Source organism: Podarcis erhardii (assembly GCF_964252035.2).
Source record: "Podarcis erhardii genome assembly, chromosome: 6".
NCBI lineage: Eukaryota > Metazoa > Chordata > Lepidosauria > Squamata > Lacertidae > Podarcis > Podarcis erhardii.
The window spans coordinates 57,391,535-57,406,846 of NC_138510.1; the positions used below are offsets into that span (position 1 = coordinate 57,391,535).

At 43.8% G+C, this 15,312-nt stretch overlaps 1 protein-coding gene across 1 annotated transcript; it reads left to right on the plus strand.

The window, feature by feature from the left end:
* The first annotated feature begins 3,390 nt into the window (after positions 1–3,390).
* GPX7 (glutathione peroxidase 7) lies at positions 3,391–13,231 on the plus strand. Its single transcript, XM_081865306.1, has 3 exons — positions 3,391–3,656; positions 9,320–9,581; positions 11,709–13,231. Exons 1-3 carry the CDS (start codon positions 3,414–3,416, stop codon positions 11,870–11,872), a joined length of 669 nt encoding a protein of 222 aa, XP_081721432.1. The 5' UTR covers positions 3,391–3,413; the 3' UTR covers positions 11,873–13,231.
* Positions 13,232–15,312: the final 2,081 nt, after the last annotated feature.

The window sequence follows — 15,312 nt, forward strand, 5'->3', positions numbered from 1 at the left end:
GTGGGGGAGGGGAAAGGAGGCGCGCGCGCGCGCAGCAGGCGGGGGGGGGGGCGGTGTGAGGGACGGAGGGAGGGAGGCGGCGGAGGCTGCTTTCCGCCAACCTGCCTCAAGGCAGCGGCAGCCGTTGCTGTTCTGCCCCCACCCTCCCACCTATCCACTGTAACTACAATCCCGGTAGCCCCCTCCCTTCCCCTAGGAAAAGCTGAAATCCCTTCTCCTTTGAGGCCTCCAAAAGAAGGAGGAGAGAGGAGGTGTCTTCACGGTGGAGGCTGAAACTCTTTGGCCGGGCAGCCCTCCGAGCTGCGCGCCGCCTCAGGGCCGAGAGGTGCTGCCTGCAGGGTTTCGTTTGCACCGTGGGCCGGGCTCGGCCCGCTGAAGCTGGCTTCTGTTCCACGGCTGACAGTCCCCTCCACGCAAACATATGAAGTAAATAAAATGAAGCCCGGGTTAAAGTCGGTTCTGCGCTGACTGTGAGCTTTTGCTGAAAGGAAACCGCACATCCTAATCATCCAAACATTTTCTCGCACCAGGACTTTTGCTTTGCCTCCTTAATACAAAACACGGACCTTAAAAACTTGAGGCGTAGAAAGCAAGCAAGCAAGCAAACAAACGCGTAGCTGTGGAACAGATCCTCCTGATGACGCTCACAAGCAGATTCCGAAAAGGGATTAAGCGCAGTCCACCTCCATTGCCAACTATCTGCTCAGTTTTTAAAAATCGTGGGTCGAGAGGGCAATGTAGCATCGTGCGATAGATGAGGGATTTGTGGGACAAGCATGCTGAGAGTCATTTCATATGGTGCATCCAATCATGAAGGCCACCCAAACTGTTTTCTAGCACCAGTGCTTCTCACAAGGGCTGTAATGTTTGTAACAGCCTGACCATACATGTATTTCTTTTGAATTAATATGTGTATGAAGATCCTGGGCTGCTCAGATGATAAGACCCAGCTCATGGCCTCACTGATGTGGTCCAAAGGAAAACAAAGCAATACATTGACACCAGCATAGCTGCAGGAGTTGCTGGAAGGAGGCATACAAGACAGCATCCAACCATCTTAGGGACTCTGCTCTGGATTTGTAAACATCACCAGCACTCCATATATCAGCTCTGGTGACCACACATTTGAGGAGATTTTGCCTACCTGGGTTCCACCATTACCAGCAACCTTTCAATCGATGCTGGACAAGGGTATTGGCAAGACAGCTACTGCAATGGCTTGCCTCTCCAAAAGGGTATGGGAGAACGTGATGCTAATGTCCAATACCAATATGAAGGTCTACCAGGCCTGCATGTTGAGCATGCTGCTTTCTGGAAGTGAGCAACTTACAACCACCAGGAGCGATGCCAGGAAGATTTGGGGCATTACACTCCCAAGTCAGCGATGTCTATTCTGGCTTGGTCATGTCCACAGAATGGAAGATGGCAGGATTTCCAAGGATGTGCTCTACAGGGAGTTGGCTTCAGGCACCAGGCCCACTGGCAGATCAGCTCTGCATGACAAAGATGTCTGCAAACATTACATGAATGCTGGAGGAGCACAGAGAGAAGAAACACCATGGTGCATCTGCAGCCACACAGCTAGATGCCTTCATCTGCCCCAGCGGTAACAAAATATGTCTCTCTCTCCACAGCCACAGCAGGCACTGTAACCTTCCTACAGTTTGACTTCACACCCAAAGGTGTACTCTTCCATTGTTTCCCAACTGCTGAATTCAGTGACACTGAATTCAGCACAGAATTGTAGCACTTATCCTCTTACACCAGCAGTCTCCAGGATTTTTAAGGACACTTTCAGTGCGACCAGGCCAAGATGCACACTAAAAGCTAACAAATCTTACACTGCGGGTTGCGCTCTTTTCATGTTGCGAGTGGGCCTCCGGAATGGATCCCGTTCACAACCAGAGGTACCACTGTAAATAAATGTGAGCTCAGCTCTCCTACAAGTCCAACATTCTCTCACTGCACCACTGGGATTTATCATGGTCAGTGACTCCACTACATTCTCACTCTTTCATTTTATTTTTAAAGAAAACAAGAAAGAAACAGGGAATTCTAACCCCCACCCCCCAAAAATCGGTGCAGTTTTGAAAGCAGTTGTTAAAAAGCAGTGATTAAAATCAGTTATTTTGAAAGGTTCAGTCTGCCATCTTTATTCAAATGGTGCTCAGTTGTGTCCAAACATAGATGAAAACTTACTTCTTGATCTCAGGAACCATGATGCAGAATTTGGTTACAATATCTTAAAAGAGGTGTCCAAATGCATGGTGAACTTTCCAAAATATATCATATATTGTATTTTATTATTGCAAACTGCTTTAGGGGTTGAAAAAATACATATAAATGTCATATCAATATTGCAATAAATAAATCCTGCATACACATATTTATTCTGCCTGCTTCATTTATAAAACTAAGAGTGGTTTTAGATGTAGATGGAACATGAATGTGGATAGAACAGGAAATCCCAGTGACCCTGGATACAAGGACAGCTTCTGTCCAAGGATCAAATGCTGTTTCCAGACTGTTGCTTGCTGAGATTCAATCACTTACTGGCAGGTTCAGGTTACACAATTTAAGCTGATTTGAAGCTCTTGCATAAAAAACCCTTTCCCTCTTGGAATCAGACTTTTCGCAAAAAGGGAAGTGGATAGGAAACTTGCCCGTTTATTTTTACCTCCTGCTAAATGCAGAAAAGCAATACCCTCAGTCATGGGCGTAGCCAGGATTTATTTTAGGAGGTGGCAGGCTTTATGTTGGGGGGGGTGCGGTGCGGCAGAACCAAGTTATCTGTGACACAGTTGGTCAGTTAGTTAAGTATTTTTACTTATTTACTTGATTTAGGGGGGGGGCATCTGCCCCTCCCTGCACCCCCTGGCTACGCCCATGCTCTTGGTGGTGCTAAAGGGCTTCTTCACTGCTGGATGTAGTGGCCTCATGGAGCGGAAGCAAGAGACACCTGTGCTTCCTGGTCACCCCAATCATCAGTCATGGTCAAAGCAACTTTCAAATATATATCTCAAACTGGATGATGACAGCTTTTTTTTCTAGCTTGGGAATTTATGGTTCACTTAAAATGCATCTTTGATTTATTGGATTTATGTGTAGAGATTGTATCAGTCTTGTATAAAAGGCCAGAAAGATTACTGTACTAGTCTGGAGTTTTTTGGGTTTTTCAGCCTGAAAAGAGACTATTAGCCTTAGAGCCCTTTGCAAAACGAAAAGCGTGCACTGCAAATCTCAAATCAGGCATTTGATAGGCGAGATCACTAATAAACTGTTTAGGAGATTCCCTTGGGGGGGAAAAAGAGGGAGAGAGAGAGAAGATGTGGATCGCTTTTACACGGAAATAGGAAAAACTGTTGCAATTTCTTTTTGCAGCAGGCGACGCTTCTTTCCGGCTGTGCTTTGCGATGGTGGAGGACGTCAGTGCCGGGCTTGTGTGCAGTATGTTAGACCCTGAGGGCAGTGTAGAGCACAAAGCGGATCCCTCCTTCCCCAAAGTTTTTCTTATCCCCTTAGCCATGCTGATCGTCATAGGAGCGTTGCTCTTCTTAGCATTTTCCGCCACCGAACCGAAAGAGGACAGTTTTTACTCCTATAAAGTGGTGAACATCAGGGGCAAGCTAGTTTCCCTGGACAAATATAGAGGCTCGGTAAGTTTGCAAGGAGAGCTGCCTCTGCTGCTGCTGCTGCCCCAGCTAACCAGCGAGTCTCATCGGCATGCCTGCATGACGGACGGTGCGGGGGGAGATAATGCATCTTTTAACTGGCCTGACCGGTTTGGGAACGGTCTCGTTTGGGGCGCGTTGCCTGCGGATCGGCGCCCACGGCTCTGCTATAATCTCTATTAAAGCGCCAGAAGTTTGCTGCAGTCAGGTCCCTTTTCTGCTTGTTCTTGCATGAGATGTTCCTTTCCCACAGAGTATTCCGCGTATACGTGGCAGGCAGGCAAGACGCCTTTCATTCACTCGGAATCGCAACGCCTACGTTATTTTCTGGCGATGCCACTTGTTGAAACACCATCATCGGGATCCATGCGGGTTTCCCTCCTCTCTTTTAAAAATAGTTACAGATTGTCATTGCAATATGTTCGCTGCCTTCTTAAGAAAACTTCATTTTGTTTAACTGGGTGGGAGAAGAAACGGTGGGCGGGAGAGGCCCAGTGCTACAGAGGGATTCAACAGGAAACATCTAATTTGACATTTTATAACCCTGTCAAACTACCGCTGCTCTTTTAAATTTTAACATTGGTGTTATGTGATGCGGAGGATTACTTGAAGAAGAGGCACTTAATTTATCTGTTACAGATATTAAAGATGCTATATATGTTCTTTTTCTCAAGGTCTGAACTAGGTTCTACTCAGAATAAACCCGCTGAAATTAATGACGCTAAGTTAGTCATGCCCATTAATTTAGGTGGGGCTACTCTGAGTATGATACACATTAGATTCAACCCTTAACTTCATATTCTTGAAATGTGCTGCTTAACATAAGCAGTAATGTATATTTGCATATTATTCTTAAAAAAAAAAACTGCAATGGAAGCTGAAAAGCCTATCTTTTTCTGCAATACTGTACTTAACTTTTTTTAAAAAAAACAACAACCCTGTTCTAACACTCTCCAAGACAGCAGGCTGTAGTTCAGCCTTTGCCAACCTGGTGCCCTCCAGATGGTTTGAACAACTCCTATCAACCACAGTCAGGCTCTGTTGGCTAGGGATGATGGGAATTGTGGTCCAAAACATCTGAAGAGCACTAGACTAGGTTAGCTAAATCATTTCCTCCAGACTTCCCTCTTTCCCACCTCTGTCTATGCTGAAACAGTTTAGGTGGTCAGAACATATGGCCATCAATGTTCTGACAACTTGAACTATTGTATTTAGGTATAATTCTTCCCTTTTCTGGGTATAAACAACTGGTACTACATACAAATTAATTGCTTTAGTTTCATCCTCACATAGCTATTGCTCCCTATTTTCTTCACCCATACACCCTTGGACATTTCTGAAAGAGCAAAGTGTGAGGTGCTTACAGTGGACACTAGATGGCAAACTTGATTCACAGTAATTATGATATTCTAAGTATATCAGCTTAGATATTCTAAGTATAATAATATAATATAATATAATAAATATAATATAATATAATATAATATAATATAATATAATATAATAGTATAGTATAGTATAATATAATTGATATTCTAAGTATAATAATTCTAAGTATAATGGGACGCAGGTGGCGCTGTGGGTTAAAGCCTCAGCGCCTAGGACTTGCCGATCGAAAGGTCGGCGGTTCGAATCCCTGCGGTGGGGTGCGCTCCCGCTGCTCGGTCCCAGCGCCTGCCAACCTAGCAGTTCGAAAGCACCTCCGGGTGCAAGTAGATAAATAGGGACCGCTTACCAGCGGGAAGGTAAACGGCGTTTCCGTGTGCGGCTCTGGCTCGCCAGAGCAGCGATGTCACGCTGGCCACGTGACCCGGAAGTGTCTCCGGACAGCGCTGGCCCCTGGCCTCTTGAGTGAGATGGGCGCACAACCCCAGAGTCTGTCAAGACTGGCCCGTACGGGCAGGGGTACCTTTACCTTTAAGTATATCAGCAGATAATTGCTTTTGCTCTTACCGGCTGTCAGAAGCTAGAAAAGGTCCATTAAATCCTGAATTTAGGGTGCTTCCAAACAGATTTAATCTTGCATATTGGTTGCTGAGGTATCACAAATTGATTGTTGGTGGCAGGTTTTTTTTTTAATTACCCGATTTTCCTCTAAATGGGTAATTTTCAATTAAATGGACAAACTAATGCTGGAAATTATGGGTACTGCAAAGAATGATCCCACTGGAAACTCCCTCTAACTCCTAGGGCTCTGAGAATCTGAGCTCTAAGGGACAGAATCAATCCATCTCCCAGAGAAAAACTTGGGATTTCCCTTTCTGCCCTGGATGTATATACAATACATTGTTCAGCATAACAAATAAAGACACTGCTAATTTGAACTGGAAATGTATCATCTAGGGACAGAGTGCTTTGCATAGGACATTGCGTTTCTGCAAAACTCACTCCCACACTTGCATTCAGACACTGCCCACAATGTGTTCAGAAACTATTTATCCCTTATCCACCCCCCAACCCAAGGAAGCAAATACACAAGAGAGCTTGTTATAGAAAAACTATTGAAAATACCTGGCAGGGTTTTTTAAATGCAGTGTTGTCAAAGTCAGTCCTGTTTGTGGCTCAAGAGTGTTTATGCGTTCACACTGCCCTTACGAGCATGTCCAGACAAAACATTCTCATGCTCCTAGTCCAGCATTGTAGTCGGCCGTACCCAGATCCTAGAAAGCTATGATATATTGTGGCCATCTGGACACAGACTTCACTGACAAGCCTAGAGCCAGTGTGGTGTAGTGGTTTGAGTGTTGGACTAGGCCCTTGGGAGACCAGGGTTCAAATCCCCACTCACCCATGAAGCTCACAGGGCCAATCACAGTCTCTCAGCCTACCTCACAGAGTTTTATGAGGATAAAACATGGAAGAAGAAAACCATGTAGTACGCTACCTTGAGCTCCTTGGACAGGCATAGGCAAACTCCGACCCTCCAAATGTTTGGGACTACAATTCCCATCATTCCTGACCACTGGTCCTGTCAGCTGGGGTGATAGGAATTGTAGTCCCAAACATCTGGAAGGCTAGAGTTTGCCTATGCCTGTCCTTGGAGGAAAGTTGGGATGTAAATGCCAATAGCAACAACTATAGGCTTCATATTGGCAGGCCATTCCTAACTAACTCTGTGATGGATGTGGAACCTGTAGCCCTATGGATGTCCCCTCCCATCATCTCCAGCCATTGACTCTATTGATTAGGCTTATGGGAATTGGAGTCCAACATGTGCAGGGCCACAGATTCCCTCCCTCTGCCCTTTGTGAAGAGATGCTCCCAGTCTGGGGATAGCAAAGCTAGGCTGAAAAGCTCTGGAATTTTTAATGAGTTTTAAAAGAGAACAAAGAGGCCTGATATAATGCAGAGAAATAAATTGCATCACACTGAGAGTAAAAAGCAGTTATTGCAAAGAAGTCATGGGTCACAACAAGGGCGGCACCGGGGGGGGGGACGACCAGGGGGGCAATGAAGGAGCAAAGTATCTAGGTGGATCTCTCCAAGAACCTGATATCTGCATACATGGGACTCTCAGGAAGTTTTCAATTCAGCTCTTGTTCAGATCTAGATTTGCTTAGCTTCAGAGATAAAACTACATCTCATTGTAAATAGTACATTTATCAATGTCACATTGGTCGCCTGAACGAGAAAATAAGTCTGTGTGAGAGAGAGACACACACAGAGAGAGAATGTTACTTGCACACATGTGTGCATACGCACACACATGAGTCCTGCAACAAGATTTCGCACTGCTGAGTACTCCAGTTCATGAATCTTCATCCAATTTTCTATTCTCCCATTCCAATAGTCAGCCATCATTCCATCTCCACTGAGGATACTTTTTGGTCTATTTTAGTTTTTTCTCTCCCCCCTTAAATATATTTTATACTTCGGAAAAATGTGGCAGTTCCCAAGTCTGCTAATGCCTTCCTCTTCAGAACATTGAAAATAGAGGGAAATCTGTGTCATGATGACCTGCACTTCAAAATGTGCAACTACATTACTGCTAATTAACTCATACATTTGTGCCAAGGCCGCCTTAAGTGAGCCTGCTTGGGACTTCATGGCCTCCATAACAACCATGAAACTGTCTCTATTTGTCATTGACCTGATGCATAGAGCAGGGCATGTCTTCAATATACCTCTTGCCCCAGGAGATGAAAGAGATAGGTCTGGAAAAGGAGGGCTGGAGAAATTCCGTTGTCCTTCTCAGACCATTTCCTGGTGAGGTTTGGTACCAGAGCAAAAGTATTCTCCTACAGGAGTAGGGACCCATTAGAATGGTCTGCCCCCAGAGATGTATGGAATCCATGGAATTTCTGAAGGCTCTATGGGGAATTTTCTGCAGATAGAGCTGGGGTTCTAGTCGTTGCTGTAGTCTAACAATATGTATCAGGCAGTCAACAAAATCATTACAGTGGTACCTCGGGGTACATACGCTTCAGGTTACAGACTCCGCTAATCCAGAAATAGTGCTTCAGGTTAAGAACTTTGCTTCAGGATGAGACCAGAAATCATGCTCCGGCGGCGTGGCAGCAGCAGGAGGCCCCATTAGCTAAAGTGGTACCTCAGGTTAAGAACAGTTTCAGGTTAAGTACGGACCTCCGGAACGAATTAAGTACTTAACCTGAGGTACCACTGTACTGAGTGACCTCTCTGGGGTTGTAGTAGATGGCTCAGTGAAGACGTTGACCCAGTGTGCAGTAGCTGTGGAAAAGGCAAACTCTCTGCTGGGGATCGTTAGGAAAGAAATTAAAAATAAACTGCTGGTGTAGTAATGCTGTTCTATAAAACTATGGTGCAACAGCGTTTGGAATACTGTGTTCAGTTCTGGCCACCTCACCTTAAAAAGGATATGGTAGAGTTTGAAAAGGTTCAGAAAAGGAAAAGCAAAATGACCAAGGGAATAGAGTGAGCCCCCTGTGAAGAAAGCTTGCAGCATTTTGGAGTTTTTAGTTTTAAAAAAAGGAAAGCAAGAAATGGCATGACAGATATTTATAAAATTATGCACAATGTGGAGAACGTGGATCAACAAAGGTTTATCTCCCTCTCTCATAACACTAGAATTCGTGGACATCGAATGAAGTGGAATGTTGTAGGACAAACAAACAAAAAAGCACTTCTTTATGCAGCACGTAATCAGACTATGAAATTCGTTCCTACAAGAGGTAGCCATAGCCACCAACTCTGATGGCTTTAAAAGAGGATTAAAGAAATTCATGGAGGCCAAGGCCAGGTTATGTGAAGGACCTACCTGTTCACTGAGATATGCAGAGGCTCTCCTGCCCTGCTGAAATCAATATTGCAGCAATATGGGAGAGGGCCTTATCTGTTGTGGCACCCAGCTTATGGAATCACCTCCCCTCTAAAGCAAAGCAAGCATCAACAGGGATGAGTCTTCAATGCCTGCTGAAGGTTCATTTGTTTACCTGGGCATTATCTGGTCATTAATGCCAAGTCTGTAGCTGGGTCTGGCTTACTGTGGGCATTGTTGCAAATGTTGGTTGCTGTATTTTAATGTTTGAATTTTAGTGAGAATGTATTTATAGTACTATGAATTGCCCTGGGTTTTTAAAAATGCAGGGATCTATATCTATAATCTGTCTAGCTAGCTATCTAATAAGTGAATTAAATAATATGTCTCCTCATTGTTATTTTCCCTTTAGGTGGCCTTAGTTGTCAATGTTGCAAGTGAGTGTGGCTATACAGACAGCCACTACAAAGCCCTTCAACAGCTGCAGAGAGAACTTGGCTCATATCATTTTAACGTGCTGGCATTCCCTTGTAATCAATTTGGACTTCAAGAACCAGGCAGCAACAAAGAAATTGAGAGTTTTGCCAGGAAAACATATGGAGTCACCTTTCCCATGTTCAGCAAGATAGCAGTCAAGGGCACCGGGGCAAATCCAGCCTTCAAATATTTAATTGGTGGGTACAGCAGGCATTCTAAAGCAGCTGACATTGAATCTGCTTTGCCCCCAAAGTCGTAGATGATTTATGATAGCAAGCGGTGCCATTTCAGATGGGGGGGGGGATCAGCAGGGAGGTTGGCAATATTCAGCAAGGTGTAAGGGCTAGTTCTTCAATTCAGTCAAGGTTAAATGGTGAAAAGGCAATCTCTTTCTAGAGCATCTGTTGTGATTATGTTCTATCTTCTTTTTTCTATCCCCCAGGAACTCAATATGAATGACAGGAATTCAGTTGAGGTTTAATTGCCTTGTCCTTCAAATCAAAGTAGTACAAAAACATTCAAATCACAGATGTGTGTTCCTGGAAAAGTGTAGATGGCCTCCTCTGCAGGTTCCACTTAAACTTTTCCAGATATTGTTTGTGCAGTCTTTTGAATGTAAGCAACAGTTGGAGCTTATGCCTCCTGGACTGTGTCCGAATGAACAACTGTTTATTGAACATTTATCCTGATTTATTTACAGGGAGGTTAGACAACAGTGCATCCCACACTTTCCCCATCACTTTCCTTACTGCAAAAAAGTCCAATCATTTGGGGAAGTGGATTTACTGCACAGGACTTCCCAATCAACTATAAGTGAGCAACCTGAATTGGTTGGTATGTGACTGAATCTCACCCAAGAATAGCGACAGTCTGAAAGCGCCCCTACAAAAATGAGAGTTATAAGATGAGGAAACTCATCCTGCCTCTAGCCTTCTACCAGAAGCAGAATGACTGAAAGGAGCCCTTGTAAGAATTGCTAAGTGATCTCTTCAGCTCAACAAAAAGCAGGATGAGAGAAACCCAGAGATTCCCTAGAAGAAGGCTGATAGCTTGTACCCAGAGAAAGGGTTTGCATGCTCCAGCACCTGATTACTCGCAGAAGCTGTCAATGAAAATAAAGTTTTGGGCATTAAGGATAAAAATGCTAAACCTCAGCATTGTGTCCCACAACGTTTTCTCTGGGGGAAAGCAGCAATACAAGAGGAAGTGTTGATAAGCCCTTATAGCATATATTTAATACATATCCATGATTTCCCTCAAATAATCCTGGGAACTACTGTTTGTTGAAGATGTTGGATCATGTGCTTTGGAAGCCATGTGATTTAAATCACATGCTCGCAGGGGCAAGACAGTTTGATCACATTACCCTGATCTTGACTCAACTGCACTGGCTGCCAGTTAGTTTCCAGGGCTAATTCAAAGTGCTGGTTTTGACCTAGAAAGCCTTAAATGGCTCACAACCACAATACCTTAAGGACCGCCTCTCGCCATATAAAACTACCTGGACCCTGAAATCATATTTTGGAGCCCTTCTTCATGTGCCTCCTGCATGAGAAGTCCAGGGGGTGGCAACACAAGATAGGGCCTTTTTTGCAGCAGCTCCCCATTTGTGGAATGCTCTCTCTAGGGAGGTTCAGCTGGCACCTTGATTACCGTATTTTTCGCTCTATAAGACGCACCAGACCATAAGACGCACCTAGTTTTTGGAGGAGGAAAACAAGAAAAAAATATTCCGAATCTCAAAAGCCAGAACAGCAAGAGGGATCGCTGCGCAGCAAAAGCAGCAATCCCTCTTCCTGTTCTGGCTTCTGGGATGGCTGTGCAGCCTGCATTCGCTCCATAAGACGCACACACATTTCCCCTTACTTTTTAGAAGGGAAAAAGTGAGGCTTATAGAGCAAAAAATACAGTATATACCATCAGCTGCCAGGCGAAGACATTCCTCTTTAACCATGCCTTTGGCTGATTGACACAATGCCCTTTTAAATGTGTTTGTGGACAAGGGGATTATTGATTGGTTTTCATTCTTATTTTTATTATGTATTTTGTGTTTTTTACATATATAGTAATTTTATGTTGTGAACTGCCCTGTGACCTACAGGTATAGAGTAGTATACAAATTTAATAAATAATAATAAGAAAGTAGATTGGATGTTCTTTAAACGTGTGGTGTGCCCATAGTTTTTCCAAAGATTTTGCTTAGCCTACATTTTTATTTTGCTTAACTTCTGCATTGATTTTGACAATCAAATCCATCATTAGTATCTTTTTTCTTTATAACTGAATAATAATCAAATTATATGTCATTTCCCCTTCCTATGTAGATTCCACTGGTGAGGAGCCAACCTGGAATTTCTGGAAATACCTTGTAGATCCAAATGGGAAAACGGTCAAGGCTTGGGACTCTACTGTCCCTATTGAGGAAATAAAACCTCACATCACTGAACTTGTGAGGAATATCATCCTGAAGAAAAAAGATGAACTGTGATTACACCCATACCCACACCCACACACCCCACTAATTCTTTAACCTCTGATTATCATTTGGACCATTATTTTCACTCTTTTCATTCCTAAAAGAAAATGTAATTTAAAAAAAATTGTCAATATGAATTCCATCAACATGAGTTAGCTCCATCCTCCAAGTACAATACTGTATTTTATTTTTTGGTCTTGCATTCAATCCATTATTCAACCCAGAAGGAACTGGTTCTTTTCTCAGGGGAAACACACCAAAGGTCTGGGGTTTATTTCCCATTTCAAGTCACTTCTTGATTGTGGTGAGGTGAAGAACCAATTAGGATCTCTCTGTAGGCAAATAACCTCAGCACTCTAGGATTTCCTAGAGAAATATTACTAATAGCTACTCTATCATGAACTTGTTCATCAAGGGCATTTATGAAATGCAACCCAGAACAGGTATAATAGATCTTAACCTGCATGTGGTTTTAAGATGCAGTTTTTATGCTGGGAAACAAGAGCACATTGACACTATCTGTATCTGCACTCACACCAGTCACATTCATTTATCCCTGAGAATGCATACACTAGGATGGATCTAAGAATCCAGTGACTGTAGTTCTATTCAATGAAAATGAGATTTTTCCTGCCAATTATTATTATTATTATTTTAAAAACCTGTTTGAGAGGATTGTCGGAACCTCTCGAACAGAATGGAAGAGAGTATTGGGGGGCTATAGTTGGAGGACAAGAATCCTGTTAGCAGGAGCCCCTATTGGACCAACGTCCCTTTTGTGAATGGAAGGAAATATTTGGACCCATTAATCCCAAACTGTTGCATTCTTGTGTTCTGTCTGTTGTCATTCAGCATTTTGCATGTACTGATTTATTGTGATTTTTAAAAAAATAATAATAATAAGCAACTTCCTTTCAATTGCCGCAAAGTCCTCTTAGGTGTGAACTGAAATGTAGCATTGTTAGAGCAGAGGTGTGGTTGGTGATGTTCTTGATGGCATGTCTTTTTGGTTTCCTACCTTTCTGGCCCTCTCAAGTTCCAGAGGCATCTACCCTCACCATTAGTCATGCTAGCTGTGACTGATGGGAATTGAAGTTCACAACATCTGGAGGCCTCCAAGTTGGCTTCCCATGGGATAGAAACTAAGTAATGCTCAAACAGTGAATTAGAGCTCACATAGGGCTTTAAAAATATTTTTGTTGTTGTCTGGAAGCATCCATAGATTTCCTTCAGTTGTAATCCGTGTTGTTGGAATTAAGTGACTTGACTCAGAAAAGGAAGTACATATGTCAGTTTATAACCACTGGTGAAAGGAGTGGAGAATTTTTGTTGACTGAACCAGAATAAAAGGCGATTCCTACATCATTTTAACAGATGTTTGCGAACTTCCATACATTACACACAGTTTGCTTGAATGTGATCCATTAGAATCTTAAAAGAATCAAGCACCTTGAAGAGAGAGACCAAGTTTTTTCATAATAGCTTGGCTCATAATAACTTGTTGCCTAGTAACAGAGTTGAAAGTGACCATTATTCATTGATCCTGCTGATTAATACTTTGGACAGTCCTCCCTTACTCCCTCCACAAAATATTATAGAGGGTACCCAAATTGGTGAAAGACAAATTTGCAACCTGCCTACTCTCTTCTATAACTGAATTACTTGTCAGGAACCCTTTGTCAGTGGACCCTGCTATTTTACAATTTTACCCTTTTGAATAAGCCCCCCTCTCAAAATAAAATATATACAATAGGTTCCCACCAAGCGGGATGATCCTCCTGCAACACCCTAGTCTGTCAACCTGTAGGGGGCATTTCTGAGCTCTGTTTCCCAGGAGCCCATCTCTAGGAAGGGAGCTTTAGACCTGTGTTCCCAAAGACCCAAACACCAAATCTTACACAATGATCAGTAGAAAACGGCAATGTAGCTCAGGTGTGTTGTCATGGTATATGTTACTTACAGCCCACAGTTAAAACCACTCAAATGTATCACCTGTGATATATAGAAGAAGAAGAGTTTGGATTTGATATCCCGCTTTATCACTACCCGAAGGAGTCTCAAAGCGGCTAACAATCTCCTTTCCCTTCCTCCTCCACAACAAACACTCTGTGAGGTGAGTGGGGCTGAGAGACTTCAAAGAAGTGTGACTAGCCCAAGCAGCTGCATGTGGAGGAGCGGGGAAGCGAACCTGGTTCATTAGATTACAAGTCTACCGCTCTTAACCACTACACCACACAGGCTCTCACCTCATAGCCTAATCTGGATGATGATACATCCCTCACACAGACTCTGAATGGCTGACCTGACTTGCTTACAGACAGCTCCCCCAACTTAAAAAGAGCTGCTCACAGGCAACCAGTAGCACCCTAGCCTGTCTTCAGCCCCACCCCACCATCTCATTGGGGGGACGGGGACGTTCAGCAGTGGCTTCCAGTGAGATCTTATGGAGCTCTCACAAGAGTTCTATGAGATATCTCATAGAAATATCTCACCGGAAGCCACCACAGCTTCTCTGGCAGCAGCAGGGCTGGGTGTCCATGGGAGTACTGGCTCATGGGATTCTGCCGCCTGAGGCAGCTACTTCAGTCCACTTCATGCCAGCAACTACAGGCTATGTAACAGAGAGACAGACACAAGGAACCTGTGGCAGACCCAGCTGCTAACTCACCATGCCAACTCTTACAGGACCTAATGGCGTCACCTACAACATCAGGGCTTCATTAACCTTCTCACCTTCAAATACAATAGATTTTTATTTCTAAGGTATTCCTAATGTCCAATACCAAGATGAAAGTCAACCAGGTCTGTGTGTTGAGCACGCTGCGTTATGGAAGTGAGTTGTGGGCAACTTACAACCAGGAACGATACCTCACCGCCTTCAACATGTGCTGCATCAGGAGGGTTTGGAGTATCACATGGCAGGACAGAATTCCAAACAAAGATGTGCTCTCCCAAGCCTATATTTCCAGTATGTTTGTACTCCTATCTCAACAATGTCTACACTGGCTGTACATTCTGTTCACAGAACGGAAGATGGCAGGATCCCCAAGGAAGCTATAAAGATGACTGCAAACATGACATGAAGGCTGGCAACATCAACCCTGACATGCTGGAATCCCTTGCAGACAACCACAGAGCCTGGAGACAGGCAGAGGAGAAATGACTACTGGGAGAAGCACAGAGAGAAAAAACCTCCAAGGTGCATCTGCAGCAGCAAAACTGGATGCCTTCATCTGCCCCAGCTGCAACAAAAAACAGGTCTCTCCCGCATTGGCCTCTACAGCCACAGCAGGCGCTGCAGCTTTCTAACAGCTTAACCTCACCTGCAAAGGCATACTCCTCCAGTCTCCCAAGACAGACGGATGCCAACAACAACAACCACCCTCTCACAAAACATCAAGGCAGTGTTCAACAATGTAAAAATCTTCAAATGCAATACAAAACAATCACTA